Source organism: Pan paniscus, chromosome X, assembly GCF_029289425.2.
Source record: "Pan paniscus chromosome X, NHGRI_mPanPan1-v2.0_pri, whole genome shotgun sequence".
NCBI lineage: Eukaryota > Metazoa > Chordata > Mammalia > Primates > Hominidae > Pan > Pan paniscus.
The window spans coordinates 131448676-131468155 of NC_073272.2; the positions used below are offsets into that span (position 1 = coordinate 131448676).

At 38.8% G+C, this 19480-nt stretch overlaps 1 protein-coding gene across 2 annotated transcripts in view; it reads left to right on the forward strand.

Moving 5' to 3' along the window:
- The first annotated feature begins 428 nt into the window (after nt 1–428).
- The window catches only part of STK26 (serine/threonine kinase 26), a 52481-nt gene continuing 33429 nt past the window's right edge, over nt 429–19480 (forward strand). For both annotated transcript variants that reach the window (XM_057301095.1, XM_008967162.3), the window contains exons 1-2: nt 429–555; nt 656–807. In XM_057301095.1, coding sequence (XP_057157078.1) covers nt 766–807 — 42 coding nt within the window. In that variant the 5' untranslated portion in view covers nt 429–555; nt 656–765. The remainder of the gene's footprint in view (nt 556–655; nt 808–19480) is intronic.

Genomic DNA, 19480 nt, shown 5'->3' on the forward strand with positions numbered 1-19480 from the left:
TATCTGTAATCCTACCCTTGGCCAGGCCGGGGAGCCAAGAAAGACTTCCAACACTCCCCAAGTTTCAGCTCAAGTCGTCTCCGAGGCTGCGTGTGCCCCAGCCTCGCACGCCTCCCTGCAACGTGGCCGCATCTGGGACGCCCTCATACCCTCAGGGTTTCCCAAACTCTTCCATTCTCTTCCCAGGCCCAGCCGTGTCCCAGGTCTCCGGGTCCCCGGGTTCTCCTCTCCGCGTGCCGGGAGAGTCTCCAGCTTCTCAGACTCCAGCAACCCCAGCCAAACCTCTTCGCTGCCTGGAGCCTTAGCTCCCGCGACACCGCCCGGCTGCGGGGCGGGGGCAGGGCCAACGGCGGAACCGCCCCCAACCGCCTCCCAGGCCAGGCGAGCAGGCGGGTGGCTGGGGCGCCTCCACCTCCTCTTCCTAAAGCGGCGAGGCGCAGAGGAGCGGCATCACTCGAGCCCAGGTCCCAGCCACCACCACTCACAGCGCTCGGCGTTCAGGAAGAGGAGCAGCAGCGGAGGCGGCTGCTTCAGCGGCGGGCGGGCGCCAGAAAGGTAGACTGAGTCCCAGGGAGCTGCGCCGCTAACAGCCCACCTCCTAGCCCCGGGCTACGCGCCGCCAGCCCAGTAAACCCACTTTTGTGTGTCCTCCCAGGCCCCGTTCGAAAAGCCTGGGAGGGCCGCCGAACTACCCCCGGAGGGAGGAGCCAGTCCGAACCCAAGGCGCCACCGCCGCAGAAGCGGAGCGAGGCAGCATTCGCCTCCATGGCCCACTCGCCGGTGGCTGTCCAAGTGCCTGGGATGCAGGTGAGGAAGCGCAGGCCGCCCCCGCCGCCCACGTGACTGCTTGGGAGCCCGGTGCGCCCTCGGTGCTGGGCACCGGCGACAAGGGACGGCCCCAGGGCTCCCCTGAGGGCAGGGCCGGTCACTATGGCCAGGTGACCTGGGAGTAGGGCTCGAGGTGTTTCCTGGTGTGTAGGCTAGGTAGTGCTCTTCGCTGGGAAGGCGAGGCGGGACTGGAGCGCGCAACTAGGTGGAGATTGAGGGCGGTTAGGGGTATAAAAATAGGCCAGAGCCACAGACACCTGCGCCTGCTGAGCTTGGCACGGTTGGGGATGGGGGTGCGGAACTTAACCTGGGAGAGATGGAAGTGCCTTGGAATTTGTGGGGTATAACGCGAGTAGTGAGTGCCCTACACCCCCCACCCCAAACACACACTCAAGTTGGGGCGGGGCAATACCAGGGGTGGCGGCGGCGGCGGCTTGAATTGGGCTCTTCCTGTGTGCGTAGGGCTAAGAGAGAGGTGACCTCTTTCTCCCTTTCGGTACTGCTGCTTAAGGGCAAAGTTGTAGCTTGCTCCCCGACCTAGCCCAGCCCATAGTGTGGCGTGAGAAATGCTGGTTCTGTTCAGAGTCACTGAGGTGATGACTTCTCAGCCCCCTCCGTGCCTTTCCCACAAGATGACTGTTACATGTGGTTAAAGGAAGCTTTTTGTCTTGGACAAGGGACTACTGCATGGGACCCAACTTGTTACTCGAAGTCTACCCAGCCCAACCCCCTCCCATTATATTTTCATTTTATTAAAGATAAGCTATGTCAGAAAACTTTTTATGCTGTTATGTTTTTAAATCGGTGCATTTTAGGCTATCTTCTAAGTGTTATCCAAATTTACTAACTTTTTAAAGCATTCATGTTCTATTTTTTTTTCCTTTGCTAGATGGCCTAAACAACCCATTTAGGGGCTAAAACCACTGAAGCCTCAGTCTTTCATGATCTAAAATGTGAAAACAAACTTTTTTGAAGTTCAAAAATAAAATGTTTAGTAGTAAATAGCTTATATTTCTAGTAGAAATCAAAGAGCTGTAGACTGGGGCCTCAATTTACTTATTGATACATGGAGTTTTTTTTTTTTTCAGTGTTCTCATTTTATGAATGTCCACAAAAGTGATTTTTAAATTCTTTCCCAAAATGGGATTTATTTGTGCACCTAGAACTCTTGGTGTGTCCTAAACACCAGACATTTCAGCTGCATTTAGGGCAAGTCTGGGTTGAGTCTCAGGAAGTTAGTGTATATTAAATAAAGAGAGAGAGAGAAAGGGAAATAGGAAATAGTAGGGCTTAAAAAAAAAGATTAATCCACTCAAGCCTTGCAAAATGCCTTAAACTTTCTTCCTCTCAGGCGGCCTCCCCTCTCCTTCCCTCCCTCTTTTCCCCACGCACCCTGCCCCACAACCCATTCATTCAGTTCTGCCTTTGATTGTATCAAGGGAATTCATAGTTCACAATACTAAGTACAGTTTTGCTGTTTGATCTGGGAAAAAGTGACATTTTCTCACCGTGCTCTTCTTTCCATTCTGTGGAGAGTAAAACGATGCACATGTGAAGTTTGTCTCTGAGGGTCTCCATGCTTCTCGCTCCATTGTGTGCGCGAGCCTGCGTGTGTGCGTCAGCAGAGTGAGTGCCTCCAGTTCATCAAGTTTGTGATTCTGGGGAACTCTGCGTGCTGAGGGGAAAATGGTTTCTGATCTTTATTTTATTTGTCTTGACCTTATTGAATTTATATGGTTTAGGAACTGCTTGCTGTTCAGTATTTCTGATTGCTCCCTGCTTTTAATTATCTGAGTTGCCTATCTCTTGAATTTTTAAATCTTAATTAATGTGGATTCGAATGTGAATCACATACTTTAAATTACAAATTCTGCCTTTCACTCTGTGCCCTCTGAGTTGTGATTACTTTGTCCCACCTAATTTGAGTAGGGCAAACATCTCAACGTTAGCAAAGAGAGGAATCTTTTTTTTTTTTTTTTTTTTTGGTCATTCTCTTCATCTTAATGAAATGGTAAATTCTTAACTTCTTATTTCCATTTTATTTCTAATGTAGTTCTTAAGCACTTTGTGCAGCACACAGTTTTTTCCATAGTTGAAAATGTACAATACCTTAATAATAAATTTGATAGCATGCAGTGTGACTCTTGAACCTAGACTATTTTTATTATTGTTATGTAGCAAAATATTGCAGATGAGATGCAGAAATCTATCGTGAGCTTGTAAAATTCTCCTAGAGTTTTATGAAGGCGTTAGGAGCAACTTTTAGACCTTTAGAAAACTTCAGTTAGCCGTGTGTTCTTGAAATTACTGTATAGTGTTTCCACAAATCAGGGTGAGGTAGCCGACCAGCCTATAACTTTTTAACAGTTTATTTTAGAGAATTATGAAGATTGATGGGAAAAATGATTTTTCCAGAAATACAAACAAAATTACTTTATCCACAATTATTTTCTCCCTCTGAGGAGAGACGTGAAGTAGAAGCCCAGCTACCTGTTCTATCACTTAAGATTTCCAGCATTCCTGACTTTCAAACAAAGAAATTGCTGTTGCCACTAGTTTAAAATAGAAAAGAAACTTGGAGTGAAGAAAGAAAACCCAGGATTTCGTCCAGTTCAAACTCTTCCTTATGAATTAGTTATTCAAACTCATATTGTTGATATTTCTTAATATTGTGGTAACGAACATTTTTTGCCATGTTACAACAAATGTTGAGGATATGAAGTTTTTTGTACTTAATTTGTGCTTACTTCTTTAGTGTGTAACTAGAGGAATTTTCCATACCAGTAGCTGAACTCTTGAAAATATTTAAAGTACAACTTAAAAAAAAAACCAATAAACCTGTTTCTTTCCACTCAAATATTTACTCTTTAATGATTCAAACCCTGTTTTCTTTGAAGTTTTCAGTTATAAATCATACTTAAGTTTAAGATATTTCCCCTTAGAACCTACAATAGTATTTTTGAGGACAAGTTTTCATTTAGAATATTGTTGATTGTTAAATCTTTCGTAAGATGTAGGTGGAAGAATAAAGTTAAATGTTGAGTTAGAGTACTAAATGTTATGCTTTATGCTGTGCCTCTTGTTAAAGAACTTTTAAAGCTTCTGCTAAAGAACTTTAAAATTAGCCTTCATGTATCTTTAAATATGACCAAGGTGGTACAGTTTAAATCTAGTTGTCATTTGAGATGAGAAGTAGAAATGAAGTTTAACGATTAATGATCACTTTATTGAAGACTTTTATCTAAGTGGTGGGAAACACTGCCCGACATTGGTGAACATAATCAGTGGGTTCTGGGAAGCATACTGACGTATATTACATGTTCCACCCTTAAAGATCTTAAAATCTTGTTGAGTTGTTAAAACTAGCACATGAAATATCAAATAATGCAAAATCTGTGAACTCACTGTAAGTATAATAGAAGTTTCTCACTGGAAGTGTTGAAGGCTTCCAGAAAGTAAGCTGACCCTAAAGTCTTGTTAGGATGCACACTGGGCAGGGCATTTCCAAGCAAGGAAAAATCCCCAGCAGAGGTAGACAGACTAGGATTTTTTGACTTTACAATGGTACTCACACAACCATTCTGTTTTTCGCTTTCCATACAGTATTCAGTAAATAACATGAGCTAGTCAACACTTTGTTATAAATAGGCTTTGCATTAGATGATTTTGCTTAACTGTAGGCTACTGTAAACGTTATGAACACGTTTAAGGTAGGCTAAGCTATGATGTTCGGTAGGTTAGGTGTACTGTATTAAATGCCTTTTCAAGTTACAATATTTTCAACTTATGATAGGTTTATTGGGACGTAACCACATTTTAAGTCAAGGAGCATATGTATACAATATAGATAAGGAAAGGTGCACTGCATTTGTGAGTGCATGCACACACACACACAATCTTTGAGAACAGGATAAAGTCATTTGGGCTGTCATAGAGAATTCCTCTAGAAAAATGATACATGATAAGGTCGGAAAACTGGATTGAGTACAGATCATGATTGTCCTTAAAAGCCAGGGAAGGATTTTGGCCTTTGAACTAGCCATTAAACATTTCTGAGTAAGGGAGACTCAATGTACCAAGTTATATATCGAAAGAGAAATCTCGAAATTGGATGAATGAATCAACTGGAGGATTGAGAGGGGAAGGCAGTTTGATCTACAGAGGCTATTTCTTCTTTTTTAATTTTTTTTTTGAGACACGGTCTCACTCTGTCACCCAGACTGTAGTGCAGTGGCGCGATCACAGCTGACTGCAGCCGCCACTTCCTGGGTTCAAGCAATCCACCCATCTCAGCCTCCAGAGCAGCTAGAACTACAGGTGCACGCCACCATGCCTGGCTAATTTTTATGGTTTTTTTTTTTTTTTTTTTTTTTTTTTGGAGACAATGTTTAGTGGTTGTCCAGGCTGGTTTCCAACTCCTGGACTCAAGCAATCCATCCACATTGGCCTTCCAAAGTGCTAGGATTACAGGCGTGAGCTACTGCGCCTGGCTACAGAGGCTATTTCAATGGGTCAATCATAGTTATACAGATGCAATGGGCCTTCCATGGACAGGTTCCCTTCCATATGTTTAGTACTATGAAGAAAAAATTAATTACCAGGCTTAATAATTAGCTAGTTTCAGAAGGAAAAGTTAAAGACTGTGGTGTTTAATAGGAGGGAACTGGGAGACTTATGATACATCTGAAAGAAATTGGAATGTAGTGGGGAAGAGCCACATCTGGTAGGAAGTTAAGGATTTCTGTTCTAGACTTGTGAATTTTGTGGTAACAATGGGATGACAAAGTACATATGTCCAATAAGTAGTTGAAAATGTAGAACTGAAGCTTTGGTCATTCATCAGATATTTACTGAGCATCTACTCTATGCCGGGCACTTCACTTGAAAATGAAGGACTAGAGACATCAAGGAGGGAGAGGTTCATAATGCCAGAAAGAATATGTGGAAGTGAGGGCCCTCATCAGACAGGAAAAGTAAGGTTGTAAGAAAAGTAAGGGTTGTAAGAAAAGTAAGGGTGTAAGAAAAGTAAGGGTGGCTTTAAGATGTATGAAAGGATGAGAACATGTGTCAAGTTAGAGAGAGAGTTAACTGGGGTGGGGGATGGGGGAATTCTTTACTTAACAGTCATCCGGAAACCTACATTGGAGAAAGAATTCAGGTTGGTACCAGAGTCCAGTATGTGGAGTTCTTACCTCCCTTACACCTCCCTAAGGGGATAATCAGATTTGCAATTTGAGGTTGAAAGCATTGCTTTGCATTGGTGAACCCGAATTATTGTCCTTGTTATTGAGTAGTTAATGCAGAGGTGTTGAATATGCTAATGATAATGGCAGAAGACCAGCTGGAACAAAATAATCAAAGACTGTTAGCTGAGAGAAGGCGGGGGTAGTTAGAACTTTTGACACTAGGGGAGTAGGGACTGTAGGGAGAATAAACAGGAATTGGGTATGATAGGACATGTGCCTTCAACAGTAATCAGAGTTTAGAAATGGCACTTGAGTACACAGGTCCATCATCATGTACTTCTCTTGCTTGAGTCACAGCAAATGAGAGAATATAATTTAACTGGTACTTAGGAACAATTGAACATTGTGATATTGTATTTTTTATTCTGCTTTTCATATTCAGTGACCTTGAGCAAATCATCTACAAAATGGGGAATAATAAAAGCTGCATTTCCTTTGCCTCAATGAGAGGTTATTAGGATGAATTAACCATCATCTGTGGAGTTGGAGCTCCTTTGTAAAAGGTGTTATGATGTACGGGGGGCAGTTCATCCTGCAAAACAATGCTTGGCTAATCACATGAAAACACTGCCATTATCTCATCTCTCTCCTGCTTGATAACCCACATTTTTCTTTTGAAACCCAATCACCACCCCACACCACCCCAATGAGACACAAAGCCCTCTGCTCAGCTTTCCATACTTTCTGTTTTATGGCTCCTCTCTGTAGATCTATACTTAGTTCCCACTACATCCCAACAAGAAATCCCTTTAATTCTACCATGCCAGTCACAGTTCAATAACCAGTGATTGGCCAAATTCTACTTGATTTTCAAGGTCCTCCATCTTAGCTTCTTCATGAACTCTCTCTGAATGTCCCAGGCTATAGAAATCTCTTCTATTTCCAAGCACCTATTCTGTCTATTGTCAGTAGTAGACAGTCTTGTCCTTAATGTATATACTACCTTAGATTTTCTCTAATTATATATGTTATACTTGCCTCCCAAATGAGGTTGTACATTTCTTGAAGGCGGGGACCATGTATTTCACTTTTCTTTATACCATTAGGTATGAATTATATGTAAAATCTTGGCTAATCACTATACTGTACAGTGGACTTTTCTAACTGTTTAAAATTCTGTTTCTTTAAAAATATTGTACAACACCTGAACTCTGTACACCTTAAAGACTAATTTATATGTGTACAATGTAGACTCTATACTTATTTAAATGATTTTCATGTATTATGTATAATATGTCTAGCAAAACATTCTTGTAACTAATCATCTGTCCACACACACTGAAGCTTTCATTCTCTTGTCTTCCACAGACTTTGAGAGAAAAATGAGCTTCATTGCTTTCTTGGTAACCATGGCTGATTTCAGGCAAATTTGTTTCTCCCCTCATCTCTTCTCCTTTTCTCCTTCCTTCTACTTGTACTTTCCCATGACTCTTCAGGGTCCTCTCACTGGTGATTTGGACCTATCTACCTCTTGTTTCTTCCCTCTTCCCTCCCACTCCCCAAAAAACAAACATAAATAAAAAACTGTTTTACTTCCTGTCTGAACTGTCACATTAGAAAGAATCTGATAATTTCACTCACACTAAGATGTTTTTGATTAATGGCTCAGCGCTTTACTTCTCCATGGATATTCACATTTTATGGAGAATTATACCTTAAGAAATGGAAATCTAATAGTAGAATTTCAGACAACTTGATAGCAGTTTTTGACTAAGTTCTGTGTTCTGAAAGAGTGGTGGTTCTACTGTTTTTTTTTGTGTTGCTAGAAAAATGGTGTTAGGTGAACAAAAAATAATAGTATTGTTAGCTATAGTACAACAAACTCCTTTTCATTCCTTGTAATTAAGACTCGAAGAATTTCCACCACAGGTACATGTAAAACAATGTCTCTGAAGGAGTGGCAGAATGTAACTCATTTTAAAAAAATCAATTAAATACACAGAACTAAAATTTTGACCCCTTCTTTTTTTCTTTTATTTTAGTTGACATGTAATAATTATACATATCTATGGGATACAGAGTAATATTTTTTTTTGAGGCAGGGTGTCACTCTGTCACCCAGGCTGGAGTGCAGTGGCACAATCACAGTTTACTGCAGCCTCAACCTCCCAGGCTCAGGTGATCCTCCCACCTCATCCTCCTGAGTAGCTGGGACTACAGGTTGTCGCCACCATGCCTGGCTAATTTTTGTATTTTTTTGTAAATTTGGGGTTTCACCATGTTGCCTAGGCTGGTCTTGAACCCCTGGGCCCAAGCGATCCACCATGCTTGGTCTCCCAAAGTGCTGGATTACAGGCATGAGCCATTGTGCCCAACCGAGAGTAATATTTCAATATATGTATATGATGTGTAATGATCAAATCAGGGTAATTAACATATCTATCACCTCAAACATTTATCATTTTTTTGGGCTGTGAACATTCCAAATCCTCCCTTCTAGCTTTCTGAAAATATACAATAAATTATGGTTAACCATAGTCACCCTACAGTACTGCAGAATAGAATTTACTCCTATCTAGCTGTTAATTTTGTGTTAGTTCACCAATCTGTCCACATCTTCCCCTCCTGCTTCCCTTCTCAGCCTCTAATACTCACAATTCTACTATCTGTTTTCTCATATGAGTGAGAACATGCAGTATTTGTCTTTCTGTGCCTGGCTTAATATAACGTCCTCCAGTTCCGTCCATGTTGCTGTGAATAACAGGATCTCATCCCTTTTTACAGCTGAATAGTACTGTCTTGTGTATACATACCACATTTTCTTTATCCGTTCTTAACCCTATCTTCTGTGCATTTCTCACTTGGTCATTCGCCATTTCAGACTAAAGTGTTAGATGGCAGGAACCACATCTTTGAATTAATGTTTGTAGAAATCAAATATTTATTGAAGATATTAACTAATTTCTCTCAATACTCCTATAACATAGAGTGATTCTGTAGGAAAATGCCTTCAAATTTGGATTTAAACATAAAACTAAGGGCACATTGACAGCCAACTCTACCCACGATCCCCTTTGTTGTCCCTCCCTAAAACCACATATGACTTAGGAAAATCACCTGACGCGAACATTCAGAGAAACCAGAAAACCTATATATGGAACATATCCTGTCCTCCATTCCTGCCTGCCTCTCCCCACCACCCCTCACTAGCTTATACCTTGCTGGGGATAGAGCTACAGGATGCATCTAAAAACTCCCCCTCAGGCTTTTCTGGACTTGTTCCAGCCTTCCCCTGACAGCAGCCTGCTGGCCTTTCTTTTCCTCCATTTATCATAGCATCGTGGATGAGAGTGATTTGTGTCTCAAAATATCAGGTTAACCATTGGTATGTCTTAGCTTTGGATAGTCTGGCAAAATTAGAACAAAACTGTGGTTCATACTTCCTGGGCCCCAGAGTAAACAAAATTGTAGATTGCTGAGATGAAAGAGTTGAAAATAGTCTAATTATCTTTTTTATATGTTCACTTTCTCTTTTTTGGTCAAGCATCTTAAAAAATGTGCCATTGAGGAAATCGAAGCCATTGTGTTTTTGCATTTTCCCCATGAAAAATGTTTACAGAAAAAGTTTTCAGCCTTTCTTTGTGATCCTTGTAACAGAGATTGTGTGTTGTCAGCAGTGTTTTAAATTTTTCCCTCTCCTTCTATTACCTCTTAAAGAAAAAGTGGGGAAAAGAAATCTGTACAAGTACAACCCTATTAACTTAAAATACAAAGGACTGAAATGCATTGAGTTCAATTCAACCATCAATGGGGTTTTTTTCAATTTGTTTATTATGGAACAATAGGGTGTCTAGCCAAAGAATTAATGGTTGCTTTGAATTATGGAAAAAGCTTCCCAGTATCAACTTAATGAAGTTTTACTGAATTTGAAATCCACACCACACTAGATGTGTTAGGAAATTTCTAAGCATGCTAGTGAATTACTCTACCAGGTTTCAATAGTGCCTGGTAACACAATCCTAGGAGTGAATTTTTGGCAGGTGGAGGAAATACTTCAAGAACATCTAGAAGCATCCAGATTTTTCTTTGAAAATGCATTTTTGAGTTGCTCTGTTAGTCCCTTTTTAACCCTTCTTCCCACCCCCAGCTTTCCACTAAACCATTTGCTTTGGGACATATCAATTTACAGTATATTATATTAAGCTAGGTTTGACTGCTTGATGCACTTTAGTATAAATAACAGAGCAGTGGGTGGTGGGGGTGGGATGGGCAATATAGATAATCAGGTGGAGCATAAGCTGTTATTAATGCAAGACAATTTAGGGGAGCTGAGCCAATAGAAACCATAAAGTCAGAATTTCTTCCCAAAGCCTCTGCCTCATCATTATCGCTGCCCACTAGAGCTGGGACAGTTTCTAAACTCCCTGATCTCAATTTCCTGCCGCCTGCCTTAACTTTTAGCAGAAGCACAAAAGAAACCAATCAGCAAAGCATGCACTACTAAGTATGGTGACAGAAAATAGAACTTTGACCTGTTGTGGTTAAAGAGACTAAAGTCAATGTATCTGACAGCCTCAGGGATATACACATATTTCAAATTTATGCTTTTTAAGTGCTACTGACCCCATGGGAAGAACACTTGGCAAACTCATTAATTAGGGTCCTGTTTGAGTTTCTAGTTTTAGTTCAAATCCTTTGTTTGAACTTAGTGGTGAGCTTTCTTATGTGCTTGTCAGTAAATGGTAATACATTGGACTTTACCAGCTTGGACAGTGGTGACCCAGGTTTTATGTTTTTACACACACAATCTACATGGTTTGATTTAAGCCAGAAAATTATTAGCAGCAAAGTTTGGAAGGCCTGCTTTGGGTAGGACAGAGTGCTTGCTGTCTATCTTTGAAATACAAAAAATATTAGAGAGTCCTTGAGCTGAAGAAGTTTATACTCTAACCAGAGTGACTAGACACCTACACATTTAGGAATCTAACAATGCAGAACAGTAGTAATGAATCCCAAATGAGATAGAATCTGATGTAGAAGCACCCATCCCAAGGAAGACTGGAGTAAGAAAGGAAACTATCATTTATAGAATACCTTTCTGCTAGGCATTCGTGTTTTGCTACTCCACTACCTTGCTTCTCGGCAGGATGGCCTTCAATAGACTTTTAAAAGAGAGTATGTATACATATGTAACTAACCTGCACAATGTGCACATGTTCCCTAAAACTTAAAAGTATAATAAAAAAAAATATATATATATATAAAATAAAAAAATAAAAGAGAGTAGGAGGCAAGCAGGAGAAAAGGCCCAAGGGGACACACACAGGCTCCTTGTATAAGAGAGATTTGGTGTAGGTACCTATTGGTATGAATTGTGTTAGGGCTAGACTGTAAAGGGCCTTGAATGCCAGAATGAGACATTTATTCCTTTTTTTTTTTTTTTTTTTTTTTTTTTTTTGAGACGGAGCCTCGCTCTGTCGCCCAGGCTGGAGTGCAGTGGCGCGATCTCGGCTCACTGCAAGCTCCGCCTCCTGGGTTCACGCCATTCTCCTGCCTCAGCCTCCCGAGTAGCTGGGACTACAGGCACCTGCCACTACGCCCGGCTAACTTTTTGTATTTTTAGTAGCGACAGGGTTTCACCATGGTCTCGATCTCCTGACCTCGTGGTCCGCCCGCCTCGGCCTCCCAAAGTGCTGGGATTACAGGCGTGAGCCACCGCGCCCGGCCAGGAGACATTTATTCTTTACTCAGTCCATAACAAGGAGGTTTGGGTTTTTATTTTTTATTTTTTTAGCAATATAGTGAAATGATGAAATAACATTTTTGTTTTGGAAGATTGCATTAGGCTGTTGGAAACCTAACAGGCTAGGCTGGAGATAAGGGAAGGCTTAATTGATAAGGGTTTAATCTAGGGCAGTGATGGTTAAACTGGAGCATGCATGGGAAGCACCTGGGGGGCTTGTGAAAACACAGACTACTAAACCTTAGTCCCAGAGTTTCTGATTGAATAGATCTGAGGTGAAGCCGGTGAATTTGCATTTCTCATGAGTTCTCAGCTGCTCTGCCATTTGGGGAGCACTTTGAGCACCACTCAAGGATGACTTTAACAGACATTGGCGACCCCTTAAATATGAGAAGAAAGGAAACATGATGAGAGAGTAGAGTCAGAGATAAGGCTGAGTTTGGAAGAAAATTGGTACATTTTGGGGAATGTTGAATTTGAAGTGCTGGTCACATATCCAAGCAGAGGCAATCAGTAACACGTTTGTTGAAGAGAGGAGATGGAGACTGGCGAATCTTATGTGAAGATAGTAGAGGAAATTGTGAGAGATGAAAACAACAAGATTTCCAGTTATCTTTCCAAGAAGCTGAACTCAATTTTGTGTTAAGTTCTGCAGCTTCCAAAATCTCATGGTCACCCATGACTTCTGTTTTCCTTAATCTAGGCAGGTTTGCGACTTAGCAAACACCCATCCTCATCATTATATAGTTATCATTGGCCCATGTGTGCTGTTAAGTAACCTACTTCAGTTTTTATTGATTGATTTAATTTTATTATTGTTATATAATTTTATTATAATAATTTTTACAATAATTTTATTGTTTATTTTGTTATATTTATTTTTATTGTTTTGGTCTGGATAAGCCCCTTAGATGACAAATTCTTACAAATAGAACCTTTCTGTGGAATTATGTTACCATGCTCAGTATGGTTAGGTGTTTACTGTAGTAAACAGCTCATTAATGCTTTTATCTTCAAATGCAGACCCTTATTAAGAACATGAAATCTGTTTATGCTTATAGTTGCCAAAATGCAACTTGGCTAAAGTGATATAAATGGCAGTATCTTAAATGCCAGTAAGTGGCAATATTTCCCCCACAGGTAGAGATTTTTAGACCTATTATTATGTCCCCCCCTCAAAAAAAAAAACAAACAAACCAGACTTAATAGCTCTGGCTGCATACACACACACACACACACACACACTCATTCACAGTCCTGACGTTTCAAAGCCAATTTGTATTTATATATGTAAATTCCTGGAAGGGAGAGGAAGTTACTTCTGAATCATTAAAGAAATATCAAACCACTTCCTAAGTGGCCTTTCTGCTCTCTGAAATATTCTCTATACCTGTCAGATTCATATATTATCGTTTGCCAACAGGTACCCAGTAGGAAAGCTGTGAGTTTAGTTCAAACAAAGGATTAGAACTGAAAATAAGAGAAGCAAGTAGGGCAACACCAAACAATGTGAGCAAACTTGATTTACCTACCTCATTCACCAACTTTGGACCTAAATCACTTTTCAATTTCTAAAATGAACACACAACCAACAAAAACGAATCCATCCTTCAGAATCAAAGATTTGCCACCAATGAGGATGTGCAAAAGCATGTGAAGAAATATTCACTTAAAAAATTTTGGCTGGGCTCCGTGGCTCACGCCTGTAATCCCAGCACTTTGGGAGGCCAAGGTGGATGGATCACTTGAGGTCAGGAGCTCGAGACCAGTCTGGCCAACATGGTAAAACCCTGTCTCTACTCAAAATACAAAAATTAGCTGGGTGTGGTGGTGCACGCCTATAATCCCAGCTGCTCATGAGGCTGAGGGAGGAGAATCACTTGAACCTGGGAGGCGGAGGTTGCAGTGAGCTGAGATCACACCATTGCACTCCAGTCTGGGCGACAGGGTGAGATGCTATCTCAAAATAATAATAATAATTTAAGCCGTATTTAATTATCACTAGAATCCCTAAGCGACTTGCTTCCTCTTCAGGGAGTTAAATTTATTTGGATGTAAGAATGCTGATATGTTTACCTTATACCTTACACTTCATTGTGAAGATTTGCTGGGGAAAATGATAGATAGATAAATGGATAGATGAATGAATGTATATATGCACCCTCAATGGGTATTGCACATGAAGTATATTTTACATTTGAAAATACTTTTAATCTGTCTTGTAAAAATAAGGCTTGACATTTGCCTATAGAGTTTTTAATAAACTATACTAATAGTAGTTACAACTATTTTTTAAAAGTAGAAAAATGCATTGTCAAAATAAAAATGAGTAACAGGATGGTCACTATGTTCAAGGAGCAGAAAAATATCATTTGAAAATGTCATTTAAGAAGGTCGGTGAATTAAGAGAAATCAATGTAATTTATGTAAAAAATATGTATTCAGTAAAAATTGTGGTGTCCATGGACTTGCTAAATATTTTTATTATATGAAAATGTATGGAAAATATGTAGAATTCTTTACCTCATTTAAAACCTCATTTACTGGAAGGTAAAAACCTGTGAGTATGTACCTATGTCTAAATATATAATAGTATTGTCAGGATTTTACACATGAGGCACTTTTATTGTAACACATGTTGCACGTTTATTGTGGCTAGTTCTTTCTACCTTTGATATTTAAATTCTTAGTATTCCTGAAGAAACTGAACTCACAACAGTCTGTAACATACAGAGTACAGACAATGGGAAATGGCTTTTAATGAAATTCAATACCAATATTAAGCAGTTTTTGCGAATTAGGATTGAATTGAACATTATCTAGGATTATATTTATCAAGATTTTCAATTCTTTGCTTAATTTTTCCTGTAGAATAGTTTTACAGAAAATCATTGCATTAAAGGAACTGCTTTTGATATATATTCATTTGTTTACCTGTTAGTAAAATCAGAGATATGTGGGCAGTAAACGAGTGACTTCTACTTCACAGAAACTTGTCATCATTGTCTAAGCTCTTATTTTGAAGCTCAAGTTGTTATAAGTCCTTAACACTATAGATTCTAAGGGATAGAGAATGGAAGGGACCAGGCATTGAATTCTGTTTCTGTGACAAAGTCTTGTAACCGGAGAGCTGCTTTTTTTTTTTTTTTTTTTTTTTAACTATTTATCTCTTCATGAAAAATGGTGACTGTCACTGAAAGATCTTTTTTACTCTGTCACAGGCTTCTCAAAGGGCACACAAAATGAAAACGTGGGATTCAACTAGTTAAATAATGAATCAGTTTCGAGGTTTTAGCATAGGTGACACCTCCATGGTCGTCTTTTTGGACTGTGATTTCTGGTAATAGCAAGTGAAAAAAAACTATTACCGCTGTTGCTATGGATCTTCTATCTGCTGAGGTTCAGGCATCGTTTTTGGAGGCTGCGATGTAAACCCTGCTTAGGGAAGGTAGAATTTCATAATAACAGAGGATTACTGCTGCCTCATGAGCAAACAGTAAATGTAGGTGAGGGAAAAGGTGTTGGACTCTGGAAGAACAGAAAAACAGTATCTCCAAGGAAGGGGAAATCCTTTGCTTTAAAGATTGAGAATTCTTCCTGTATTTTTTTAGAATGGGAAATTTCTCTACTTTCTGCAGAGAGGAGAAAAAGCTAACAGAAAAGGAAATTGGGGAGGTAATAGTCATTTGTTTTTTCTTGTTGCGTGTGAGTTTTGTGATAAAAGTGACATTTACATAATTAATTTGCTATGGCAAGAAAATGTCTAAAGAGTCTTTTTCGTTGGTAGAAAGCTTGTGAAAGATCAGGGAAAAGATCTAACATAACGGGAATGGTGATTACAGCTGCTTTTCTATTTAAGATGTGCAATTTTGGTAGCATGTGTATTGGGCCAATACATTGTTTCTAGACACTTGGAGTCATTTTGGGTGGCCTTTTTTTTCCTTTGGTAGCCAAAATAAATATTTTTCATTAATAAAGAAAGATGCCAGAATATCTATCACTTGATTTTACTTGGCTAATTTGAACTGCTATTTTGTGGGGAGCGGGGGGCTAAAGAGGAGGCTCACTTTAAAATGACTGGACTTAATATCATTGTTATTTTTCCAGTAGGTTCTGGCATTAAAGGTCTCCCTTGGGGAATGATTAAAACAGTTCTGTGGAGCATTTCAAGGCTGAGTAGCATCTCATATATACTCTAAAATAAGTTTGCCTAATGACTTTTTAGCACCAGTTGATTTATGTTTTGGCTAAGAGTTGTAAATAGTAGTAGTCCAATTACTTTTTTCTAGGAATATTTACAGACACTACATACTGTATTGTTTACATTATTGACTTTTAACTTTACAGTAGTTTAAAAGGTATAAATGTCTTTATGCTTAAAACAAACAAACAAACAAAAAAACACTGTTTTCTGCCACTGTTTTCTCTATCCTGTTCCAGGATAGAGACAGTTCTCTCCCTTTGTCTACCCACATGCCTGGGTTCTGGGTCAATCTGTATAACTAAACGTATCTTAATTTGATTACTCTGGGGTGTATTTTTGATGGTAGTGCATCATGAAATTACAATATAGGTGTGATCTTGGTTGAAAGATAAAGTACATTTTAGATATTTTTTAAAAATTTCTTTAACTGAAAAGATTATCTGTTAATTGTGAAAGAATACTCTTATTTAATATGGCCAAGTGGTTCCAGAGCTTGATACTTTATTTTTCTTTTCCTGATAGGACACTAAATCATTTCCTCCTAACTACTAGAATGAATAAAGAATGTAGTGTATACTGTTCCACTATACTGTGAAATTGCCTGTGTGCCTTTCTGCAAATGTAAAGTAAAGAGATTGCATAGGTAATCCTTAAGCTCTAAAACTGAGTTTTGGAGATTCTGCTCAGGAATTGGGACTAGGTTATTATTTGTAAAAGACAGCGTACACGCAACATTTTATATATTGAAGGGATCAGGTACTCATTCCAGGCAAATTTTGAATTTGATGTAAATAATTTTTAACTGAAGCAATGAATGTGTAATTATGCTTTTACTGTGTGTATTTAATTTTCTGCTAAGAGGTAGTAAGGCTATAATGTTTGGCTTATGCTTTGGACAAAAGGAAAGTTCTTTGAAATTTTGAATTTTTAGGTTCTCCCTGGCAAATATTTTGATTCCTTGTATTTTTGGAAAATAATAATCATCTACCATCTTCCAGTAGTGCTTTTGGAGCTTTGTTAATTGAATGCAGCCTTTCTCAACCAGAATTCCTCATCTGAACCATAAAACAGAAAATGATTTTGAGTTACTGTCTTCTCAATTCTCTCAAGAAGGACATATAAGGAAGCCCAATTCTAGATGCACCGGAGAGCAGTTAATTTTTTCATATAAGGATTCTTTAGGGTAGCCGTGGTCAAACTACATCTAAGGGCCAAATACTGTCTGTAACCTAGTCATGTGAGGCCTGCAAGCTAAAAATATTTTTTACATTTTAAAAGAGTTATTTAAAAAAGATGTGACAGAGACTCAGAGACTGTAAAGTGTACCTGACCCACAAAGCCTGAAATATTTAGCATCCAGCCTTTACAAGAAAGGTTTGCCGATCCCTGCCTTGGGGCATTAAGCCCGACTGAGAATTGCTGATGTAAAGAAAGGAAGCATTTTATAGTACTTTCACTGAGGTTGTGGATATAGTATGACAATAGAAAAGATTTTCACTTTACTAAAGTAACTGACTTGCCTATTGGTTCCATTATTGTGATGCTTAATTCAAAAAAAGCCCTCAGATCAGAGTAAATAGGCAGATATGTTTCTGTTTGCTTTTTAGAGATACACTTTAACCATGGAATTACATAGAATGTTGTATTGGTAATGACAATGAATGATAAATTACATTTATATGTTTGTGTGCAGATACATTTTAGTATTTTTCTCGGTTTCTAGAGAAAGAAAATAAAAATGGGAGCATTTTATAAAGTAATATAAGGGAGGACAGGGGAGAGGCTTAATTGCTTTTATCAGTATTTAAAATTAGATGGACACATCTATTAGAGAAGGAAAGTGAATAGGGAGTGTTAAGTGTCAGATATAATCACATTTGTTTCCTCCTTGTACTGAGTAAGTGTCTTCACCCTACAATTAACATCTCAGGTAGCTTGTCTGAAGTAAGGAGAATAATACTTAATCAAAAATGCATTAAAATTATTAGATCATAACATATGAAATAATCAGGCTTTACCAATGCCACTTGACTACTTGATTTAGTGGGGGAGGTACCATCCACCATAAAACACGTATTGGTATGTCACAATTGTCAAAGGAATGAAAATGACCATCAGGCATTATTTGTAATTTGCTGCTGATTTCCTTTATCTCCATATTCAGTTAATCATGAAGTTCTATCAGTATTTTTTTTTCCGCAAAATATCAGACATCATCTCTTCTTTTGTCACACTATTCTTTTGTCATTAGGTAGACTCAAGGCTGCGTGTACAGATGATGCAGTTACTTAAAACACAACCTTTATTTTTTCACTCATCTGCTGAAAGCTTTCAGCGGCTCCCTACTAGCCTGACCAGAAATTCCAAGGAAAGATGAGTCAAGCCAGGCTTGCTGAGGTGGTCAGGAAAGGCTGTACTAGATAGCTGAGCTGGCTTTCAGACTGGGTGTAAATAAGGGAAAGAAAGAGGAGAAATGAAATTAGCCAAGGCAAGAAATAACAAAGGGAATTCTAAGGTTGCGTTTTCCAAAATGTTTTATAAGTCCTTTTGGGGTAGGCAGTGAGGATTTGTTTGATGAATAGTACTTTCTCCCTGGTTAGGGTTGTAAAATGATAGGGTACAAATGAACTCAAGTTGTAAATTACTGATCTTTTAGGGTAGACACTGTTCCAATCATTTTAATTACTTAGAATTGCTTAGAATCAAGCTTAAATTGCTTAGAATCAAGCAATTTAAGAACTAATTAAGAAACTTTGTCATTTATCTCCATCCTGAGGTTACTTATTTGTGATTACTCTCCCCACTCCATCCCCAGCTAGAAATCACTCAGTATAAAATTAAAAAAAAAAGCCAAGTATTTCATAAGGGTCACTTCCAGTTCTAAAATCTTACTGCATTTTTAAGTTCCTAAACAGACTATATAGCATTTTTTTTGAGGAAAAAGATCAACTTTTGTACATGTATTCAGATTTAGTACTAGATGTTGATTATCCCAATTGGAGAATTACAGTTTTGTTAAATTGATTTCTAAATAGACAAGGACTATAAATATCAACTAATATAATGCTTTATATTTATATTAGCAAAAATTAACTTAGTCATATCTGTGTTGAGAACATGGAAATAGCTTTATGTTTGAAATGATATTTGTTAAAAGATTCAACTCATTAGTAGATATCTCATAATTTCAGTAGCATTTTCTCCTCTATTTGAACATTTAATTTGTGCTTTGGTAATTTCAGCAATGTCAGCACAGATCAATGGGTGTAAAAACGGGTGAATTTGTACCTCTAGAGATAGGGATTAACATATTTACAAGTGCTATTCACAATGGGGACAATGGGGTAGGATGGAGATAGGTTTCAGAAATCTTAGTTCAAGAATATTTGGGGACCTTCAAGAGATTAACTCACAACAAAAAGTAGAAGAGTCTTCTAAACTGAAAGTATTTGGGAAAGTGAAAATATGACAATATTTAGTGCTTTTTCCCCAAAATGAGTGGTATTCCCTATGCAAAGG